The sequence below is a fragment of the Armigeres subalbatus genome, unplaced genomic scaffold, assembly GCF_024139115.2.
Source record: "Armigeres subalbatus isolate Guangzhou_Male unplaced genomic scaffold, GZ_Asu_2 Contig163, whole genome shotgun sequence".
Lineage (NCBI taxonomy): Eukaryota > Metazoa > Arthropoda > Insecta > Diptera > Culicidae > Armigeres > Armigeres subalbatus.
The window spans coordinates 203,726-228,207 of NW_026942428.1; the positions used below are offsets into that span (position 1 = coordinate 203,726).

The following is a 24,482-nucleotide window of genomic DNA, read 5'->3' on the forward strand; positions in this document are numbered from 1 at the left end:
GTCATCAGACTTTCAAGACGACTTTGAATAATCGCTCAGTTTTGTCGTCGTATGTGAAGAATTTATGGCGCTTCTCATTTAAATAATGAAGAAGACGTTTGCGATCGTCAAAGGAACCCGGCAAAACGCAGCAGTCACCCTTCCTAGCAATCTGAAATGAAACCTTGATCCCCTGAAGGTTACTCAAGATTTCATTCCGAAAGCCAGAAAACTCGGTAACAGATACCACAATTGGCGGAATCCGTTGCTTCTTTCATTGAATCGAATCACCTGGGCTAGAGGTAGATTCGATTTCCTCAAATTCGTCATTAATCAAATCGAACTGATTGCTCAGTTCGATAGGAGAAGAAATAATGTCAACGTTAGATTTAGAAGAAATACCTGAAGTCTTCAGCTTCCTTCTATTTTTTCCGCGCTTGGGCAGGACGGTCTTGAAACCTTGTTTCTTTGAAGGAAGTGGAGAATTCAGAGTGTACCCCTTCCTCTTGTTTTTATTAATATTCATTGCTGAGCGTGGAGATGTGACCTTCTAAGAGGTTTTTTTCCCAGAACGGTGTCCCTGCAGGATTACCACTGCTTGTCGGAATTTTACTTCCGCAAACGGGTCCACCGTAAAACGAAGGCACGGGTCCTTGCAAAGATCGTAACGGGATCAGTGGGTACAAATAGTGCTAAGAAGCACCGTTGAAATTAAAATAGCTTCGGGTAGTATTAAAAACTTCCTTTCGCAAAGAGAGAAAGAACCGAAAGCACGATGTGGTCTGATGAATGAAAAAACATTTATTTGCTATACATAGTAACAGTTTAGTAATCATGGCATGCTTGTGGATCCTGTATCGTCGCTGACTCCTACACTCCTCCTCGACGACAGGACTCCAGCAGCTTCCCGGAAATGTTTCAGCTTGATGGCTTGGAGTGGCTTCGTCATCATATCTGCCACCATTTCTTCTGCTGGGCAATAACGAAGTTCAATTTCTCCATTTTGCTGTAACTACTGGACATAGTGATATTTCCCTGTCCATGGATAAGGGGCTTGACGTTGATATTTCAAGTGTCTTAAAAAGATTTTTATTTTATTTTTATTTTTGTTGTTTAATAGAGTGCTTTTTTCAAACAAAGGTTAAGTTCAACACTAAATTAAAAATAAATATTTTCCATTTTTATATCTCCTTCACAAGAATATCGTTATTTTAATGGTAATGGTTTGAAAATAAGCTCCGTAGAGAAACTTTTATCACATCTTACTTAAATAAGGTCAACAGTTATACCAAACACTTGAGGTACCATGCCTCCAAGTTAACTAATGGTTAGTGTCGCACGATCTAACAACAACTGCCTATTGGTAAATTTGGAGGTGCCGGCAGGGCTCAGTAGGGGTCTAACTAACATAACTCTAATACTAACAAGACCCTGAAACAAACGCTTATCCAAATAGCATACATCTATTTATACTTGTAGTAGTAGCTAACAATAATTCATTTTGTACCCGTATAGCTGAAGTAGAATTTTAGTAGTGAAAAGTAGAACTTGTAGATTTACTAATTTGGCATTGGAGATAGTGAATGTATCTATTATATCTTCTCGATAATCTTTTTATTTTAGTCTCTCTAGCTGCATGGATCAACGCAAAAAAACTGTTTCTCTCTTCCTTCTATTAGGTTAGTTAGAAAAATTAGCGGATATATAGGGGACATGACTTAGTGTTTCTCGTATTAAGACAAATTCGCTGACCTTTACCTTATAATAAAATAAATGACCGATAGTAAAATAAATGACTGAAATTTAATGATATCAAATAAATAATAAAAAACAAAAATAAATACATGACCATCGGTGGACAGAAAGACAAGAGACAGAGTTCTGTTTAGAATAGTTAATTGAGACCATTGCACTCACAAGATAGAGAATAACTAGTACCACTATTATTGCTACAAGACTAATAACTTGAACACTTACGGAAATGAGGATAGACCATATAATGCGTTCATCCACTATTATATTGAATATTGTATACCCTGAATCTGAATAACTGAATTTTAGACCTCATTATTTTATTAAATAATAAAGGTTTGAATATTAGAAAAGGGAATAGAACTTGACCAAAAAAAGCAATTACGGAACAACTGGACAGAAATTTTGTATAATGATCACTATTAGACTACTGAAACTTTTACATATGACATTACTGTGACTGATAGGATACAATTAACTCGACGACGTATTGACAAACATCCGATACTCAACCGTGTTAAAATAAGGGAAGCTCTTCAATGTGTCCATTTATTACAATAGTACTTAAATTAATCTATTTTGAAACTACCCTACCAGAAAGATATCATTACATCTTTATTCGAAATTGTTACTTGGAAATGGCAACAGTACCACCCGTTGTCAACATAGACTACTATTAGGTATTGAATGTCGGCTCCAAGTAACTAATAATTAAATTTACATGTTAACTACTTATTCAGAAAACATCTATGTACATGTTGAGCTTCCATTATTTGTTCGGTTTATAATTGACAGACTGTAGATAGAAAGAATAATGTATCGGTATGATCACAATACAAACCCAGGCCGCAGTGACCTAGTGAGCAACATAGCTAGTATGCTAGTATACTAGCTGCTGCTAGTATTGTGTATCACATGGAGAGCCCAGCCGAGATACCAGTCTATTAAGACTACAACTGGTCAACTCTCGAAAAAAAAAAAAAAAAAAAACTACTGGACATAGTGATATTTGGGTTCAATGTGTTTGGATCTACGTCCCCCGGGTGGTGAGGGAGACTGTTTGCTACATCTTTGATTGTCTTCGTATATGATTACCGGCATTTGAATCTTCACAGAGAAGTCTTTTAGTATGTGTTGAACCCACCGGAACTGTTGACAACATTCGGCAAGTGCCACATACTCGGCTTCGGTACTACTCAAAGTGACACAAGTTTGCTTCCTCGCGCCCCAACTTATTGATCCTCCGGCAAAACGAAATATGAATCCTGAGGTAGATTTTCTGTCGCTTGAATCTCCTGCCCAGTCCGCATCAACGTAGATATGCAACGGAGAATTGTCCAGACCTAGCACTAGCTCGTTGTCCATTGTATTTTTGATATAACGTAGAATTATCTTGGCTTCCACTCAGTCCGCTTGAGAAGGCTTACTTGTTTTTCGTTCCAGAATAGACACGCTGACCGCTATATCCGGACGTGTGTTAACGGCTACATACAACTATCCTCCGATTAGACTAGCATACTGTTTGTTGTTCGGCAAGTTGTCTTCATTCTCCTCCTTTGTTTGGATGTGGCCGGGACTCAGAGAAATTTTGGACGGTTTATTTGTCTCACATGCCTCCACAAGATCATCTACGTATACGACCAAGTAGACTTCTTGCCATTCTTTCGGACATACAAGCATGAATCATTATTTGATTGCACGAATCCCATCTGCATGATCACTTTATTAATCTCGCTTAACTTTTCAAAAGGTCCTAAGCAACATTTTTTTCATGATTTAATTTGAATACTGCAATCAATAGCTTTCATGTTGTTCTGTTGATTGCGCTATTCAAATTAATTCATGAAAAATGTTACTTAGGTCCTTTTCAAAAGTTAAGCGAGAAATGTCTTATTCCAAACGCGTGCGGCTTGCTTCAGACCGTACATATTCCGGCGTAGATGGCACACAAGATTACTGTCCGTGCCGTTGGATCCCGGCGGTGATCGCATGTAAATATCTTCTTCCAGTGTTCTGTGCAAATATGCATTCTTAACATCAGCATGATTGATAACCATATTTCTTTGACTTGCTACCGACAGCAATACTCGAGTCATCGAGGGGTTATTCCCGCAATCAAAGAATGTAAAACTGAACCACTGCCAATAACAACATTATCCATTTTTTCTCGATATCATGGAACGTACACACGGTCAAGCAGTTTGACCAACATTAGTGCTGTCCAATGAGCAGCTCGAAGTAGCTAGAAGTTATTCCTATCCCTCCCATGTCCATTTGTTGACAAAAAAGAACGAGCAGGACGGGATCAACTTCGAGCTACCTCGAGCTGCTCATTAGACAGCATTATTGACTCCACCTCTCGTTTATTCAATTCAAACATTCATCAAGTTTTACCAACAGCGGCACGAACAATCAAATTATTCGACCAACAATAGTGCTGTCCAATGAGCAGCTCGAAGTAGCTCGAAGTTGTTCCCGTCCTGCTCGTTCTTTTTTATCAACAAATGGCCATGAGCAGGACAGGGAGAAACTTCGAGCTGCTTCAAGCTTTCATTGGACAGCACTAATATCACACACGAACGACCGAAGCGCCAACTTGAGCACCAAAAATCAAAAAATATATGGGTGTTTGTGCAAATTCACTACAAATGCTCAAACATGTTCGGCGAACCTTGACTCCGCCCCCGACAACTCAAACCAAAATCAAACCGTTTTAATTTTTTCCAACCGAGCCGCCAACTGTCAAATGGTTGGTCGACCAACTTCACACACGTTCAAACAAAGCAGCAACCGAAGCGTTTCCTAGGGGCGGAGTCAATGTTCGTCAAACTGCTTGACTAGTGTGAATGCTGCATCAGGACAAATTCAATTCGCAACAATTTGTTCCAAACTGCAATATAGAATAGAACATTGATTGTTTGCCGAGAAAAGTTGCCGCTTGTTGACGATGTTTTCAGAAAATAATTATTGGTTATCAAATATTTAGACACAGAAGCAGCAATTTTGGCAAACCCTAATATGTGCAGGACGTCGTTACAGAGAAATACTTGAATGATGGAATTTCTCCATCGCAGTGGAGGGAACAGAAGCTTATATTGCTTCCAAAACCGGATAAGCCGCTTGGAGATCCAAGTTCTTACGGGCCTTTTAGTCTGCTGGACACTGTTCGTGAGTGGACTGTATGGGAAACCTCAACATAGGCGGACCGACGGAACTCTCCGAGAAAAACCAAACCATGGAAATCGGATACCGGATAAAACAAGTCCTTTTCTTAATTTAACTTCAACGATAATTTATTTACAACTAATTTACATTACTTCGTGATATTCAACTTCACTTCTTAAATTTGCAACACGTCTCAACGAGTGGGAAGCACGGCGTACAATGATGGTGTCTTCCTTCTCGGCTGGAAAAACATCCTTTTTTCCATTCCCTTTTGGCGCGCTCCTTGCGCGCTCATTTCGCGCTGTTGCGTTGTGGCTGCGTCAAATTCTGCATCCTTCGTGCAGCTGCGTGTGGTTGTGAAATGTATCACAGGCTGCGGTTGAGCGATACGCTGTATCATCTTATTCGGCAGGGACGGCTCGAACATCCTCCCCCGCGGATTCCTTGCACTCATTGTCCAGTATAGGTAAAGGGGCCAGTTTGTGGATTGGACGCTTTAATAAACCACCTTTGGTTCGAATATCCACAACCCGGACGAATCCATCTGATCCCAAATATGAGTTTTCCACCTTGCCCATTTTCCAATATTGCGGTGGTAAGTTGTCATCCTTGATCAGGACAACCATTCCTGGTTTAATGTTTTCTTGCCTCTTATTCCACTTATTCCGTTTTTGAAGCTCCAATAGGTACTCTTGTGACCATCGCTTCCAGAAATCTTCTCGCAGACGCTGGACATACTGCCAACGAGACAGACGATTGACTGGAATACCCTCGCAGCTTGGCTCCGGAATAGCCGTCAAAGGTCGATCGATCATGAAGTGACCTGGCGTCAACGGCTCGAGCTCCGATGGATCCTCGGAAGGAGCATACAAAGGCCGTGAGTTTAGCTGAGCTTCGATTTGGCAAAGCAAGGTTGAAAACTCCGACGTGTTTAAAAGACTCGATTGACATTTCTTCTTCAAGATAGTCTTAGTGCTCTTGACTCCTGCTTCCCAGATACCACCCATGTGCGGCGCATTTGGTGGAATCATCTTCCATTCAATCTGCCGAGGCTGACAGAACTCAAAAATCTTGAGAGTTGTTGCTTGCTCCTTAAAAAGCTTATATAGCACGTTGAGCTCGTTGCGAGCCCCGACGAAATTTGTCCCATTGTCGGAGAAAATCTGTTCAGGGACACCACGTCGAGAGACGAACCGCAGCAAGGCAGCAACGAAGGCATCGGCTGACAGGTCTTCCACTAATTCAGGTGAATGCCCTTCGTTACCATACAAACAAAGACACTAATGTATCCCTTTACAGGTGCTGCTTTTCTTCCAGTCTGCTTAATTAGGATGGGACCCGCAAAATCAACGCCAACCTTCACGAAAGCGGGAGCTTTATCACACCTTGCAACCGGAAGATCCCCCATGAATTGAGTGGCACACGGAGGATTTAACTTGAAACATCGCACGCAATTTCGGGTTACCTTGCGCACAGCAGAACGAGCTCCCACAATCCAAAATTGGCGACGTAATTGAGCCAGCAAAGCCGAAGGTCCAATATGCAAATTCTCACGATGAATGGCTTCAATCAGACGCTGGACCATTTTATCTTGATTAGGCAAGATCCACTGGTGTTTAACGCCATAGGGCAAACTCGAATTTCGCAGTCGGCCACCAACACGAATCATTCCATCGTCAAGAAAGGGGTTCAATGTAGAGAATCTTTTGCAGTACTCACCAGACTCGATGATGCCAACTTCCTTACCAAAATGCTGCAACTGAACCACCCTGACGATGAGTTTCAAGGCGGTACGCATCTCTACCACTGTTGGAAACCGCTGTGTGATTCTCTGCTGCTTAACCTTTTGTTTCGCGTTCTGGCAGAAACGCAAAACATATGCCAAAACTCGCTGCATCTTCCTGAAGGACTCGAATTTAGAAAATACAGGCAACTTCTCCAACAGTACCACCGCAGAAGAAATAGTGGCACGCCGTAACTCTGGAACCTCTTCATCGGACAGTGGACCTGGTGCCAGCACCTGATATTCTTCACTGCGCAGGAACAAAGGACCATTCCACCAAAGATCATTCTTCTCAAGACTATTAGCAGATTGGCCACGCGACACTATATCGGCTGGATTATCCAGCGTATTCACATATCTCCACTTATGTCCAGTAGCGGTAATTTCACTTACCCGGTTTCTCACAAATACTTCCAAGCGTTCCGGGTTTTTCGCTAGCCAAGCTAGCACCACTTGATTGTCTGACCACATAGTGACATCCCGGAAGGGCAGCGCTAATGCTGCCAACACCTTTTTTTTACCAAACGGTTCAGCAAAAGCGCTGCTAAAAGTTCCTTTCTTGGAATCGTCAGCACAGTCTTAGGGACGATTTTGGACTTTGCACACAACAACTTCATCACCGCAGGTTGTCCAGGTAGAATTGATCTGATGTACACACAGGCGCCGTATGCTTCCAATGTTGCGTCACCAAACCCATGCAGCTCAAAAGCAATGGCCCCAGTGACCACCACGTGACGAGAAATTCGCAGATTCGTAACACCACTTAACGCATTCAGGAAATTATCATAATGTTTCTTCAGTTCACCTGTGAGCTCGTCATCCCACTCTAGCTCTTCCTTCCAGATATTCTTCATTAGAAGTTTGCCAATTAGAATAACCGGCGCCACCAGACCCAAAGGGTCAAACATTCTGGACACGAGCGACAGCACTTGTCGCTTCGTTGTATTACTTTTACTTACTGTTGAGAGAGACACAAACTGCAGAGCGTCCAAATCTGGGTTCCACATAAGGCCCAACGTTTTAATCACTGCACTACCACCTTCGTCGATGCTGACCAATTCGTCCCGCTCATTCTCAGGAATCCGCTCCAACAACGTAGGATTATTGGAAGCCCACTTATGCAGAGGAAATCCACCAGTTCCAAGCATATCAATTAACTGCGTCTGGGCTTTGCTTGCTTCATCCAAATCATCGAAACCGAACAAAGCGTTGTCCACGTAAAAACTATTCTTAACGATGTCAGCAGCCAGAGGATACTTTGCGCCTTCGTCGATGGCCAGTTGCAGTAGTGCCCGTGTCGCCAAGAATGGGGCAGACGCCGTACCATAAGTGGGATCGGTGGAACTATTTCTCCAGAACACACGAGTAAGCGGTGTATGTCGCTGATCCACGAGAACTTGTCGGTACATTTTGGCCACATAAGTAGCCAGCACGTATCACTGCAAATCACTTTGGATTATGGCACCAATTTTCATTACGTCATTGAGTGACCGACCAGCAACCTTGGCAGACGCATCAAACACAACACGGCACTTAGTGGTTGTATTTGAAGGCCGCAAAACAGCATGATGTGGTAAGTACCACTTGAGGATATCATGCGAATCTTTGCGTACATCAACCTCCTTGCAGTGGCCAAGACTCTCGTACTCAGCCATAAAATCCTGATACTGCTGTTTCAAGTCTGGATGCAACGAAAGTCTTCGTTCCAGTGCATAAAATCTCTTCAGCGCCAACGACCTAGAATCAGCCAATTCGCTGACGGATTCCTTAAGCGGCAGCTCCACGATGTACCGCCCAGATGCATCTCTTCGATGAGTCTCTCGGAAATGTTCTTCACATTCTGCTTCTTCACTGCCACATTCTTCTGTATCTGCAACGTCTTCGACTTCCCAAAACCGTTGAATGGAATGGCTTAATTCATCCATGGTGACTGTGTGCGTGTGAACCGCTTCATCTGGAAACGCACCGTCATCGAACACACCACCCACGACCCAGCCAAATTGGGTCTCACGCAAAATTGGCAGACTGTCACCCATTGCTATTTCACCAGGCAACAACAACTTAAGGAACCATTCGTTGCCCAGTAGCATATCTACCTTACTTGGGTTGGAAAATGTCGGATCAGCTAGCTGAACATTAACGGGAAGCTCCAACGCGCTGACATTGATGACCGATGTTGGCAAATCCGATGTCACCTTGTCAGTTACCAGACACTTAACGTTTGCATGGAAATCATTGTACCTCGACGACAGATGGACCACACCACAGTTGGATGAATGAGTCTTCGTGTTATTCACCCCCAAGACCGTGATGTTCGACGAACCCAGCTTCAAACCCAACAAATTTACTGCTGCTCGAGATATCAAATTAACTTGGGAACCACTATCCAGTAAAATTCTGCATGGGTGGGGGTGGTAGTTTCTATCCAAGATGTCCACTACCGCTGTAAGCAGCAACACTTGCTGCGTACGAGATGCCAAACTGGAACACAATGCTGTCGTCGGTGTTGCTGATGTTGACGGGCCCTCTTGATCTGTTGCTAGCTTCGGAGTCGGCTTAATTGATGATGGTGCCGACGTTTGCATCTTTGGCACGATTTTTCCGACGAACAATCGACACTCCGATGACCTCTGCGTAGACAATTGAAACAAACATTTCGTTCTCGAACCTTGACCAATCTTTGCGGGACAGTGAGGGATTTAAAGTCGGCGCAGCTATGATTAGCATGTGATTTTCCGCAAAATTCACATTTCGTTTCTGTCTCGCTCGAAGACACAACTGCATGAGATTTCTGCACCGACGACTTGTTCGTTACAGAAACAGCCCTAACTGGAGCCGAATATGACTTCTGACTGCTAGCCTCGACTCTTTCCAGGATGAAGGTCTGTTCCTTCAGGAACACCAGCATGTCTTCGTAGTCAGGTAGCTCTCCATGCTTAACGGTTGACTCCCAAAGATGACGCACATCGTTGTGCAAATGCAGCTGCCAGTAGATGGATGACGAAATCCTCTCCTACTCCTTCGAACTCTCGCTCCAGGAACTTAAGACCTTCAACATGTTTGCTGCACTCATCCACTAGAGCCCGTAACTCAAAATGGCTCTTCTTCACCATACGCTTCAGATTCAGCAGACCGTTCACATGAGAGTCGATAGCATGGCGCTTATTCTCGAACCTCTCTTCCAAGATTTGCCACGCGTGGGCGTAGTTGCCCTCGTTAATGGTCTTGGCATCAATCAGACCAGCTGCACTTCCGACCAAGGATTTATCCAGATGGTATAGCTTCACTGCTGGCGGATCTGGACCCTTATCCACGAGATCCTTGAACATGGCCTTGAACTTCGGCCAACTTTCATACCGGCCATCGAATGTGGGCACCGGCATGCGAAGCGGTTGATGGATAACAACCGGTGCTTGTTGGTTCTGATTACCTATCCTTGCGACGACGTTTGCGGCCATCTTGTTAGCATCGAGCTTAGTGAGCTGTTCCTCCAACAAAATGGAAACAGTATCGTGAATGATGTCAAACTCCTCATACTGTTGCTCATGCTGTTCGCAGTCATCAGTCAAAACGACATCCATGATTTGGTCGTGAGCAACGTTGTACTCATATAGGCTGCTTCCAACTTCGTCATATAGACCTTTACCTCAGCTTCCGTCAGCTGAACCACTTCATCCCCATCTGGGCGGATAGTATTGAGGATGCGAGACACCTTACCTTTTGCTGCGCCACGACGGCGGACGAGTCGTTGGATGTTCTCCATGACTGTTAACTTTTCCGTCAACTTCAGTTTTCTCTTCTGCTTCTTGCTTAACGGAGTGGAGGAATCTAGAGTAGACTGCCCAAGTGCAGAACTAGCTCCAGAGTCTCCGGTTTTTTGCTGCTTCGAAACACTTTCTTCCGGCATGCCACTGTAGACACTACATCCAGCCAAGCCTTATGCTCGACGGTGGTTGGGAACACAGCCAAGTCTATGCTCACGCAACCGGTCACTTGCAAATCCAAGTGGCCAAACCAGAACACTAGCTTCAAAGCAACTATCTTCACTTACTTCGGGGTACCCTACCCCACGTGTTGAGCACTTAATTACTCGCTTAATTAGTTTTTTCGATGGATAAGATCCATCAGCACTTTCAAAATGGCGACCGCACACCAGTTTTTCTTCACAAAATGGCGGCGTCGCACAATCACTGTACTTCTTCGATGGCGGCCATTTTGCTCACACCATCACTGTTTGCATTTTCCGACTTTTTCGGAATCCACTTTCAGTTTTGCACTTTACGGTTCTTCATCCGGTTCCGGAACAGTCGGAAAGACACTACACTATACTCGATCCGGATCGACTGGACCAAATTTATGTTCGTGAGTGGACTGTATGGGAAACCTCAACATAGGCGGACCGACGGAACTCTCCGAGAAAAACCAAACCATGGAAATCGAATACCGGATAAAACAAGTCCGTTTCTTAATTTAACTTCAACGATAATTTATTTACAACTAATTTACATTACTTCGTGATATTCAACTTCACTTCTTAAATTTGCAACACGTCTCAACGAGTGGGAAGCACGGCGTACATGGCCCGTTTACATATGAGCTAGTTCTAGCGGACAATGCACTATCCGACAATACTAGCGCGATATTAGCATAATGTAAACACCAGTAGCAGATGACAATTCCTGTTTACATTATGCTAATTTCGCGCTAGTATTGTCGGATAGTGCATTGTCCGCTAGAACTAGCTCATATGTAAACGGGCCAACAATGATGGTGTCTTCCTTCTCGGCTGGAAAAACATCCTTTTTTCCATTCCCTTTTGGCGCGCTCCTTGCGCGCTCATTTCGCGCTGTTGCGTTGTGGCTGCGTCAAATTCTGCATCCTTCGTGCAGCTGCGTGTGGTTGTGAAATGTATCACAGGCTGCGGTTGAGCGATACGCTGTATCATCTTATTCGGCAGGGACGGCTCGAACAGACACTATCAGACAGTTTTTGGAGCGAGTTATCCTCAACAGGGCTATCGAATATGCAATTCGGATCCAGAACACGCAGATCGACGATAGATGCCATCAGAGTTGTCGTTGACACAGCTGAGGACGGAAGAACAACGAAGAGACGATGAAAACGTTGTCACAATCGACGTAGGACTCGTAGGGGACGCTTTCAGCAGTGCGGAAACGGGTCCAGGTATTCCACAGGGGTCTATACTTAGTTCCCTTGGAACCCTATGTACGAAGGGGTTTTGGAGCTGATTCCTTCTATGAATGTAAGGATCGTTGGTTTTGCTGGCGATATGCAACTACTAGTAAAAAGCGAGTCAGCGGAAAAATAAGCTGATAATAGCCCATAGCAAAAACGAAATGGTGCTTATTAGCAGCTGCAAAAAAGTGAAGCAGGCATGTATCACAGTCGGGGAGCGCACTAACGATTCCAAACGAACGGTGAAGCACTTATGTCTACGATATGTCTACGATTGGCAGTTTCAAAGTTATGTGGAATGTGCATGTGAGAAGGCGTCAAAGGTAATCAAATCACTCTCTGGGCGAACAATTTACCTATAAGCAGTAAGGTGACGATGGTATTTTGGACATATGAATATATTTGGACTTTTGGCTGTATTTTGTTTATTTGATTACATAAACGTAGCTTAACATGTGATTATGAATAAGGTGAAAAAAACACATGATTCATATTTGTTTAAAGAAAGGTAAATAGAAGAATATGCTAGATATGGCCAAAAGTCCAAAATATATTTAGATGTCCAAAATACATCATTTACCCTAGTAAGAGACTGTGTGTTTCCGTCTGTCCAATCTGCGATGCGCGGGTGATTAGGAGTGCTTGAAATACATCAATACATTCTGAGTTCCATAATGCGTATGGCGACCAGCTTGATATTTGTATTAATATAACAGTTTGACGTTACAATTTTATTAAATTTCCATGCTTACATTAATCCAAGTGTATAAGTAAATATTAAAACTTAGTAATTCATCTGATAAACTATGATCTTACAATATGAACCGACTTCGTATAACATCCAATACATGGCGGAATAGAATCTGTAAAAATAAACTCTTCTAACAATGAATTATCAAAACTGGGTCTACTTTTCAATAAATGAGAATGGAAGGCAACCTATGAGAAAATAGCTTAATGTGATCTGTTGCAGTTAATCAGTTTTTGTATATGTTTATAATTGGCTTATCAAAAACGGGACATTGATGAATAAGTTAATCACCAAGTGTATATTATAAATATCATATAAATATGAATACGATCATTTTCAGATGCAAACAAATATGTTTGAGCCTTTCTTTGAACATGTAATGTGATTTTTAGTGTGCGAGCATTAATTTAACAATGATTTGGATGGATTGTGTTCTAAAGAACAATACATTTTCGGTTGTCAAAAATGACATTTTTTTATAAGATTTTAGCAACTATTAAGTGGCTATGAGATTAAATTTAAAGCACATTTAGTCAAACATTCTTCTTAATCTGGAGGAGAAATTCACAATAATGCCAAACGTGCGACTAATGAGGTAATCTAAGCTGCAGCCTTATCGTCAATTTCTGTCATTTGTAAGCTTTGTACGGAGAACGGCTGTTTAGTAATAGGGACTCGTTCGATCGCCTGCATCGGCGCTTCCACCGCATCCGACTCTATCGGGTCTTCACCCAACAGGTGAGCTAGGTTGCTCTTCTTCCAACGGCCAGAGTTTCCATTGATAGTTTTATCTTCGCATACGCACAGGAAAAGGGTATCCACCACCATTTCGTACAGCGAGAGTACGATGTGAGCCACGAAGAATGCGAAGAGCGTTACAATGATGACTGGCGCCATATAGAAGTGAACATCAGGATTATCGCGTAGCATGAGGATCCCAATCAAACCACAAAGCGCGGCCACGGCCAGTTTTCCCAAGAACAACACCAAATCGCCGATCCCGTTGATGGTTGCCACTTGGAGGGCGTTGACAACCAATGCGTTCCAAGCCTGAAAAATAATCAAATTTATTATACATAAATATGCATCGGCACAACAATCAAAAACGAGTACCGTGACATGCCCTATTACCGTGGGGTTAAGGACGTGTCCACAATAAATTCGCTATATAAAATTCAATTTGTAACAATCACCCATGAAAACTATGTCACTTTAATCAATATTAAATACATTTGAAGAGAAAATATGTTTTGTACTTCAACACTTAAAAAAATGAAGAAAATAGTATTCGAAATTTGACTTATGAATATGCCTAATACCGCGTACATTCCGAAGAAGATTCCAAATACCGCGCAGAAAATTGCCTAATACCGTGCCCTATCAAACAAACTCAAATGATGAGCTTAAGAGCACATTTAGAATAAAATGTGTAAATAATTGAATCATATACAAATTTCAATTAAATTATTAGGTCATACATACTAAAAAACGTCATAAAAATTTACTATTTTACACAGATACCTACTGGGAAAAGAATCATTTCCTTGGGAAGTTAGCAATTGCTCAATATTGACGATTTAAAAGCGTTTATTCTTCTTCTTCTTCTTATTGGCATTACATACCCACACTGGGACAGAGCCGCCTCGCAGCTTAGTGTCCATTAAGCTCTTCCGCAGTTATTAACTGCGAGGTTTCTTAGCCAGGTTACCATTTTTGCATTCGTATATCATGAGGCTAACACGATGATACTTTTATGCCCAGGGAAGTCGAGACAATTTCCAATCCGAAAATTGCCTAGACCTGCACCGGGAATCGAACCTGTGGTAGTAGCGGATTGTGTTAAAATAATAATCAAAGATACGAAATGGAAGCATGAATTATTTGAATGAGATTTGAATTTCTAAATCGAAGCAATCGGCGTTCGAATAGTAGGCGCCCATTTGCACACGAATATGAGCTCGATTGACAGAACGAAACAAAGAAAGAGACGATACTAATTCGAATATTGGGTACAACGTCTATGTATCACTAGCGCTACTCGTTCTGTCAGAACATACTTGTGACTACACAGCCCATGATAATTCAGATATTCGACGGATGTCCTAAGGATATTCGCTCGGCCCCGACATGGCGCGGTTGGTAGCTGGCCATGATTCGGGGTATTTTTTTGTGTAAAAGAGAGAAAGTAGGAAAAAAAAAAAAGAGATGAGAAATGCTCTCCGGTGGAAATAGACGGAGAAGCAAAGGTAAAAGATGATATGAGAAAAAAAGCAAAAATGTGATGAAAGGATTTGAAAAATGCTCTTCGGTGGAAATAGACGGAGAAGCAAGAGTACAAGATGATCTGAAAAAAAAATGAAAAAGAAAATACTTTGAACTTTGGTAGTGATGGACAGAGTACAAGAACAAAAAAAAAGAAAGGAAACAGTTGGCCTTTGGCTGAGCTAGACGTAGAGTCACAAAAATAATATGAAAAGCAATGAAAAAGAACGATGGTTGAAGATTTTCTGATTTTGTAGTTTGATCGATGTTCTTGGGACTGGAAAACTAACATGACAGAGAATTGAAAATTTAACAAAGTGCAAGAGTACAAGATGATCTGAAAAAAAAAACAATTTGAACTTTGGTAGTGATGGACAGAGTACAAGAACAAAAAAAAAGGAAACAGTTGGCCTTTGGCTGAGCTAGACGTAGAGCCACAGAAATAGTTTTTTTTTTTGGACTTTATTAGAGTGATTTTTAAGTTTGCTACCACAGAAATAGTATGAAAAGCAATGAAAAAGAACGATGGTTGAAGATTTTCTGATTTTGTAGTTGATCGATGTACTTGGGACTGGAAAACTAACATGACAGAGAATTGAAAATTTAACAAAGTGTTGTTTTGCGATTTTTTTTAACGAAAGAGAATCATAGAAGAGAGTAGAGGTGAGCGGGATTATGGTAGTAGCGGATTGTGTTAAAATAATAATCAAAGATACGAAATGGAAGCATGAATTATTTGAATGAGATTTGAATTTCTAAATCGAAGCAATCGGCGTTCGAATAGTAGGCGCCCATTTGCACACGAATATGAGCTCGATTGACAGAACGAAACAAAGAAAGAGACGATACTAATTCGAATATTGGGTACAACGTCTATGTATCACTAGCGCTACTCGTTCTGTCAGAACATACTTGTGACTACACAGCCCATGATAATTCAGATATTCGACGGATGTCCTAAGGATATTCGCTCGGCCCCGACATGGCGTGGTTGGTAGCTGGCCATGATTCGGGGTATTTTTTTGTGTAAAAGAGAGAAAGTAGGAGAAAAAAAGAGATGAGAAATGCTCTCCGGTGGAAATAGACGGAGAAGCAAAGGTACAAGATGATATAAAAAAAAAAGGAAAAATGTGATGGAAGGATTTGAAAAATGCTCTCCGGTAGAAATAGACGGAGAAGCAAGAGTACAAGATGATCTGAAAAAAAATGAAAAAGAAAACAATTTGAACTTTGGTAGTGATGGACAGAGTACAAGAACAAAAAAAAAGGAAACAGTTGGCCTTTGGCTGAGCTAGACGTAGAGCCACAGAAATAGTATGAAAAGCAATGAAAAAGAACGATGGTTGAAGATTTTCTGATTTTGTAGTTTGATCGATGTTCTTGGGACTGGAAAACTAACATGACAGAGAATTGAAAATTTAACAAAGTGCAAGAGTACAAGATGATCTGAAAAAAAACAATTTGAACTTTGGTAGTGATGGACAGAGTACAAGAACAAAAAAAGGAAACAGTTGGCCTTTGGCTGAGCTAGACGTAGCGCCACAGAAATAGTTATTTTTGGACTTTATTAGAGTGATTTTAAGTTTGACAAAGTTCATCGCTTCCACAGAAATAGTATGAAAAGCAATGAAAAAGAACGATGGTTGAAGATTTTCTGATTTTGTAGTTGATCGATGTACTTGGGACTGGAAAACTAACATGACAGAGAATTGAAAATTTAACAAAGTGTTGTTTTGCGATTTTTTTTAACGAAAGAGAATCATAGAAGAGAGTAGAGGTGAGCGGGATTGTGGTAGTAGCGGATTGTGTTAAAATAATAATCAAAGATACGAAATGGAAGCATGAATTATTTGAATGAGATTTGAATTTCTAAATCGAAGCAATCGGCGTTCGAATAGTAGGCGCCCATTTGCACACGAATATGAGCTCGATTGACAGAACGAAACAAAGAAAGAGACGATACTAATTCGAATATTGGGTACAACGTCTATGTATCACTAGCGCTACTCGTTCTGTCAGAACATACTTGTGACTACACAGCCCATGATAATTCAGATATTCGACGGATGTCCTAAGGATATTCGCTCGGCCCCGACATGGCGCGGTTGGTAGCTGGCCATGATTCGGGGTATTTTTTTGTGTAAAAGAGAGAAAGTAGGAAAAAAAAAGAGATGAGAAATGCTCTCCGGTGGAAATAGACGGAGAAGCAAAGGTACAAGATGATATAAAAAAAAAAAGGAAAAATGTGATGGAAGGATTTGAAAATGCTCTCCGGTAGAAATAGACGGAGAAGCAAGAGTACAAGATGATCTGAAAAAAAAAATGAAAAAGAAAACAATTTGAACTTTGGTAGTGATGGACAGAGTACGAGAACAAAAAAAAGGAAACAGTTGGCCTTTGGCTGAGCTAGACGTAGAGCCACAGAAATAGTATGAAAAGCAATGAAAAAGAACGATGGTTGAAGATTTTCTGATTTTGTAGTTTGATCGATGTTCTTGGGACTGGAAAACTAACATGGGAAGATCCATAAAGTACGTCACGCAAAAATTGGCGATTTTCAACCCCCCCTCCCCCCTTCGTCACACTTTTTGTATTAAAATTCTAAAATTTTGGATGAGTCGTCACGCTGCTCGGAACCCCCCCACCCCCCTAGGAGCGTGACGTACTTTGTGGATGGCCCCCATGACAGAGAATTGAAAATTTAACAAAGTGCAAGAGTACAAGATGATCTGAAAAAAAAACAATTTGAACTTTGGTAGTGATGGACAGAGTACAAGAACAAAAAAAAGGAAACAGTTGGCCTTTGGCTGAGCTAGACGTAGAGCCACAGAAATAGTTTTTTTGACTTTATTAGAGTGATTTTTAAGTTTGACAAAGTTCATCGCTTCCACAGAAATAGTATGAAAAGCAATGAAAAGAACGATGGTTGAAGATTTTCTGATTTTGTAGTTGATCGATGTACTTGGGACTGGAAAACTAACATGACAGAGAATTGAAAATTTAACAAAGTGTTGTTTTGCGATTTTTTTTAACGAAAGAGAATCATAGAAGAGAGTAGAGGTGAGCGGGATTGTGGTAGTAGCGGATTGTGTTAAAATAATAATCAAAGATACGAAATGGAAGCATGAATTATTTGAATGAGATTTGAATTTCTAAATCGAAGCAATCGGCGTTCGAATAGTAGGCGCCCATTTGCACACGAATATGAGCTCGATTGACAGAACGAAACAAAGAAAGAGACGATACTAATTCGAATATTGGGTACAACGTCTATGTATCACTAGCACTACTCGTTCTGTCAGAACATACTTGTGACTACACAGCCCATGATAATTCAGATATTCGACGGATGTCCTAAGGATATTCGCTCGGCCCCGACAGAACCCAGCCACCCTCAGCATGGGCTTGCTTAGGAGGGCCCCTAAAAAGCGTTTATTAATTTTTCAAATAGTTTACTTCACATTTATTTAGGTTTTAGATAGATGATATCCAATCGAGTGTCTAAGTAGATTTGAAGACAATGGGAGGATTTGTATTCAGATGAAAAATACTCTACCTTCATTTTTAAAGGAAACTGTACAGGAAAAATATTTACGTCTATAGTCTGTGGTAAATATCGCATAAATGATGTTGTATTCGTATGTGCTGAGCGACACAATAAAGACGATTTGTATGTTCATTAGATGTATACTATCTTCAAGTCTTCCAACAGAAGTTTTTCTTTGAGGAAGTATTGGAATAATACATATTGCAATGTGTGATTCATCTGAATGATGCTTCCCTAGTAATCCTACGCATGAAATGTCGTAGATATTCAACATGAATGTTTCAATACCTATACGATATTGTCTAGTGGTCTATGTATTCAATGTGATGGTTACTAGGGTGGTTCAAAAAATCGATTTTGCTCCACAACGCTCATCTGATTCTCTCTCATGTTCTGAGTGTCCTCTGAAAATTTGAGCTAATTTGGATGAAAACTGATTTAGCACAAGCCGTTTCAAGTTTGCATGCAAATTAGTATGGGGAAATTTATTTTTTCATTATCCATTGGTTACGTTTTATTTTTCTGATTATCAACTTCACGGTATAGCCTAGTCACGGTATTAGGCACTACTGGCGAAGAAGATGGCCTAATACCGCGACAATTGTTTTTATCAATAAAAATGCAAAAACAAGAAATTCAAATACCATTTCAGTACCCAGCTCATTTTTTATGGGCTCAATGAGATATTGGAAGTAAATATCTTTTAAAAATCAAGTTACAAGACTCGGAAATATAACCAGAATTTTAAGCGTTTCGCTAAGCGGATGCAAATTTTGGCTGGTCGAGCCATACATTTTCACATTTATTTTTAGCGCCTAATTTACGTCACAAATACCCACAATAAAAATTTGCTAACATTTTCTGATATATATATTTGTGTATTTCACCAAATAATGTGATGTGTATGACAAACAGTACCTCTATATTCATCAATTTGGATAAAATCCACGGTATTAGGCAATGCGCGGAATTAGGGCAGGTCACGGTATACCGTCCATACATTTAGCATTTCCAAACCATAAATTGCTTTACATTTGTGAAATAAGTACAAAAATGAAAATTAAAGGTTTTCCTATTTCAGCACTCCATGATTTGCCAGGAGTGTGATATTGGACCTGCATTACTGTCAAATAAAATAAAGAAATTAACTTACAATTTTAGCTGCTGGACAAAAATTGACGCTCTCGATTGCAATGACCGTGTACGCATTGTGGTTTAGGTAGCGAATGAATTTCTCCAACAACCAAAAGCTACAAATGCAACACTTAAGGCAGCAACTGGCACACTCCGAACCTTCATGTTGGTGGCGTTTCAATCTAAAAGTGCATAAATTTAGCAAAAGTAGGAGAATCCTCAACCACTCAGTTTCATCCCGTTTAACTTACTTGGCGTACAGATAGGTGAGAATCAGTCGCGGTATCTTGAACAGTGTGATGATGAACGAACCTTTTGCCACGGATCCGAGATGGTACTTGACCAGCTTAGCGATGGCTTGGAGCACCGGTGTGTCGGTCGGCTTCTCAAAGTACCAATAGGCGACGGCACCGGAGATGACCAACTGTTGGCAGGCGAAGATAAACTCGCTCGTCCAAACCAACCCGATGATGTAAATCCAGAGCATGTGGCGCAGGAAGTTGGCTTCGGGGTATTCGACTAAATCGAACGCTACAATCGAAAGGATAGTTTAGAAGTATGCACTGGGAGATAATGGGGAAAAATATATTTTGCCAGCACCCTTGCGGTCTGTAACTACACAATCGCGAGCGATCTGATTCATAGCAAGACACGGCATTCGTGAACAGATATAAAAGTACTGACAAATTATATCTTCTTTCTCACAACTTTTAATTGATTGTGAATATAAATTCAAATATGGAAATACGTTACATTTATATGTGTTGTTGTTTACGGACATATCAGGTCTAATGGCTGCTTCAGTCTTGTTGGGATTCTCCTTGAGTTGGGTGAATGGCAGAAGTGGTTTAACATTCGGGTAGTTGGCAGTGGCTAAACACACTATGACCACCATCCAAAACGATAGAAAAATGGCTAAGGAAATGAACGCAAGAACTGGAGGCCCAGCTAATCCGGGTATCGCCACCATACATTTACCGGCCTCCTCGAACAGAGCCGCCAGTCCGGTCAACTTTTCGCGTAAATAGTAGATGATTACCAGCAGAATGATCATGATGAATGTGGCCAAAATAGCCAAAACATAGATAGTGGTCTCATTTCGCACCAACTCTTCCAGATATGACAGCTTTGTATCGGTATCAATGGAATGCTTTTGTTTATAATAAGACCACCACAAGACTGCGGTGATTCCGATGCTAGCAACAGCGACGAAAATACAAATCAACCACGAAATAATGGCGGTTAGCCAGTGAAGCATCAGTATCATTATGATTGAGAAAATCAAACTCAATCCGACAAGCAGCAGCACCGTTGGCCACGTTTTGTATATGTCACTGAACACCTGTTGAGCTGCCCCGAATGAGTTTACCAGCGCATACATGTCTTTCACCACCTTGGTTGGAGCATTCTTTCCTGATGGGATGCACCGGTGCAGCACGGAACTGGACTCGTAAACTGGAAACTTCGGACACGGTCCAGCAAAAGCAAAGTATTTCGGCCCATTGGCATCCGGGGCTGTCAGCAAGCTCATATTGAAGTCGTATCGACAGTACTTCGTGTCACGTTCCTCGTAGTAACGATACAGTTCCATTGCACTGCCTATTTCCTTTTGCGGACATTCCTTCACGCAGATCTTCAGGGTCTGCCGTAGTTCTTTGATGTCGAGGAAGAACACGTACGGCTTGTCCTTGGTGTTCATCCCGGACAGGGGGAAATGGGAGAATTTTTCGTTGCTGGAGACGCCGCATGTGTTCCCAAAGGAGTCATACCCATTTATGACCCGCAGTGGATTGCCGTATACGAACGAAAAAACGGCGATGACAAGCTGTGGAGTGGCGAGAAATAAGACAAGCGTTAATTAAATCTAGTGAGCGGTTGGTTGGACTTGTCGGCAATTCGCATTAGTTCATTAATATGCCAAGCTTGCTCGCTATGCTGGTATGCGTCACTCGTGAGTCACATATTATTACAGAAGCTATTATAAATGGAGATTGTTTTGTACTTTTCAGCTAAGCTTAGTGCATCAAATAAATTTAAAAAAAGAAGCATTATATTTGGCATATGTATCATTATCCTTTTATAATAAAATCTAACTCGAAATACAGCAAAACTAATTTTCTGAGTTTTTGCATCAAATAAGGTGCTCGCAAGCAGTGTTAGTCTTTGTATTCCCACAGCCAAAATTAGCTAAACACAGTTAAATTTCCCCTCCTCATTTTCTCACACTTTTCGTATGAAGCATCTGAGAATGTTGTATGGATCGTCATGCTTCACGAAGTATCCTTTTTATAAGCATGAGGATATATCAAAAACAGCTGTGAAGGATTTGTATTGAAACATATTATAGGTGAATACGATTTTTTAACCAATACACATATATTGTAATAACAGTAATCCTTAAATAAATACATCATTCAATTTAATAATAAGAAAAAAAGTTAAATTTAAGTAAATGCCTATTACCAAATAGGAACATTCAGTTACGACGTAATGCGCTTAAGAAGGCAAATCTAGAGCCACAAAGTTATTTACAACAAATTTGTTACGTACCATATTGCATTGGTTAGGTGTTTAAGGAAGTAAGTTTTTCTCGGTCTTATCGATTGTTTTTGAAACACTTCGATAATGACATTACAATTAAGCATTTAGTAGCGCCGAAACTCCTCCCCATGCTTTGGGGTGCGGCATATTATGTCTTGGTTTTCGACGGCACTCCAACCCAATAATTAATTCATTAATTTTTACCTAGGTTTTGAAATACATAGGTAGTTTCGATACCAAAAAGTTGAATTAAGAGAAAAAAAGTTCAGGAATCACATTTGATAGATCAACAATTCGGAAAGTCTCGAGGTACACCATCATTGGATTTTCCCTACTAGTTTTTATTTCTGAGCTCTCTGAGGACCATCCTAGTGGGAAGCGGGGAAGATACATTTCATACAAATTCGGTAAACACTCACCAACGCGATCCAAAACAGAACGTAGACAACGAGCCAGAAAATGTCCGTGCATCCGCGAACGGCTGTCGGTTGATGCTGCTCGGAGGATTTACTCTCGAAGCACCCCATTTCGCGCCTTTCAATCTGGGTGGAGTTCACTTATTTTCACTTGTACTGTCTTATGAGTTTAGTTGATATTTTTTCACATAAATTCCATCTAGGTGACGCGATCGCCTCCGCCACTGTCAGCAGATTTGCTGCGTATGCGAGAGTAGAGTACTGACTAATGATGATGGTCTGGTGAAAAGATATTTTAGTTACTAGATAAAGATTGTCGCTGTCGTCGCTGTCCGAAACATCTTTTGCTGGCGAGGATAGGGGAGCTAAATGTCAAAGAAGGAAAATCCATACGATTTGACAGGTATGTACCACACATGTTTCGGACAGCAGAACAAAGGGAACAGTAGCGACAATCTTTATCTAGTAACTAAAATATCTTTTGTCTGGTGGGTGACTGATGATGCGATTTCCGCAATTTGCTTTTGAATCCTCTTTCGTTTTACGTTGTTTTGTTCGATGGCGTCCGAGCCGGTGACAAGCGCGGTGTCATCATCATCAATAGACATAGACCGCTGTCATCATTGAAACGCAGTATGAAAAAAAAAATTATAGCCCGGGACATCCTGGCTACGATTTGGCGATGGGCTAAACAATAGGATGTCAATAGGCTGATGGCGTCGGCTTCTTCACGAGTACACTTCTATAGAGTCGTATGACTTGGCTCGCATTTTATATTGCGATTTTTTTCACCATTTAGACTCTTATGATAAAAATTTCGTCGTACTCAGATTTCGCTGCTGGCTACCGTGCGCATTTTACTTGAAGATTGTGATAGCTGCCGCAAGCCCCCTCATGTTTACATATTTTTTCATTGTTCTCAGCTCTCCAGCTGATCATGTTTACACAACAAAACCAGCTGGTGCTTCGATGTTTACATTAGTGCTGTCCAATGAGAGCTCGAAGTAGCTCGAAGTTTCTCCCTGTCCTGCTCATGCCCATTTGTTGACAAAAAAGAACGAGCAGGACGGGAACAACTTCGAGCTACTTCGAGCTGCTCATTGGACAGCATTATTCAGTCCCATTGTTCTCAACCGACCACGTGGTTGACAATCAAGGTAATCTATGAAAAGGTTGTCGAAAATGCCTTGAAATACAAAATTGACAACTCTTGAATTTCGTCGATCGAATCTAATCATTCGAGAAAAATACAATATATGGGGGACACATTTTTGTGGTATGGTACAAAAATCTTCACGGACAGAAACAAGATTAGTTTGAAAATAGTTTGAAACAACCAAAACCATTTTTGGAATTCAACCTTCTATTTTAGTTGTATCAAAGTTAATACTTGCTTGATTTAAACTCGCGATTATAGTTGAAATAAGCTATATTTCCTCGTTGTTTTAAACATTGATGTTAACCTTATTTTGAACATAGTTTTAGTTGATTCAAACTAAAAATGTATTTGTTTTCAACCATAAACACATTTGTTTTAAGTAAGATATAGCTTGCTGACAACAGTTCGATATCAACAAATTCAAACTGTGATTTTGGGTTAAAACAATCAATGTTTTGTTAATTTTTTTTTTTTTTTTTTTGAAGAGAAATGGACTTCACTAAAAAAATTCGATTATTTTACACTCTGGTTAAAAATAATACGTTATATTGGTTAACCGCAAGTCAACCTAAAAATTGGTTTTAAGCAAACTGAAACAATAGTTTGTCTCATTTGCTACACAGCAAAAAAGATAGTAATATTCATCGATGTAATCAAATTAACGTACTCAAAATCCGATGTAAAAGCGAATTTCAAATGCATATTTGTTTATATTTTTATGTTATCTTACGTCGCTTTAAAATTACACAGATTCAGATTTACCATATCCTAGTGCGTTGCTTTGGTGTAATATTCAA

The 24,482-nt window shown here is 40.8% G+C and overlaps 1 protein-coding gene across 1 annotated transcript; it reads right to left on the reverse strand.

The window, feature by feature from the left end:
• Positions 1 to 12,527: 12,527 nt before the first annotated feature.
• Positions 12,528 to 22,802, reverse strand: LOC134203079 (choline transporter-like 1). Its single transcript, XM_062678057.1, has 5 exons — positions 22,530 to 22,802; positions 20,323 to 21,394; positions 19,821 to 20,100; positions 19,589 to 19,751; positions 12,528 to 13,676 (listed from the first exon to the last, which is right to left on the reverse strand). The coding sequence occupies exons 1-5, from the start codon at positions 22,635 to 22,637 to the stop codon at positions 13,227 to 13,229; spliced, it is 2,073 nt and encodes a 690-aa protein (XP_062534041.1). The 5' UTR covers positions 22,638 to 22,802; the 3' UTR covers positions 12,528 to 13,226.
• Between the last annotated feature and the right edge of the window lie 1,680 nt (positions 22,803 to 24,482).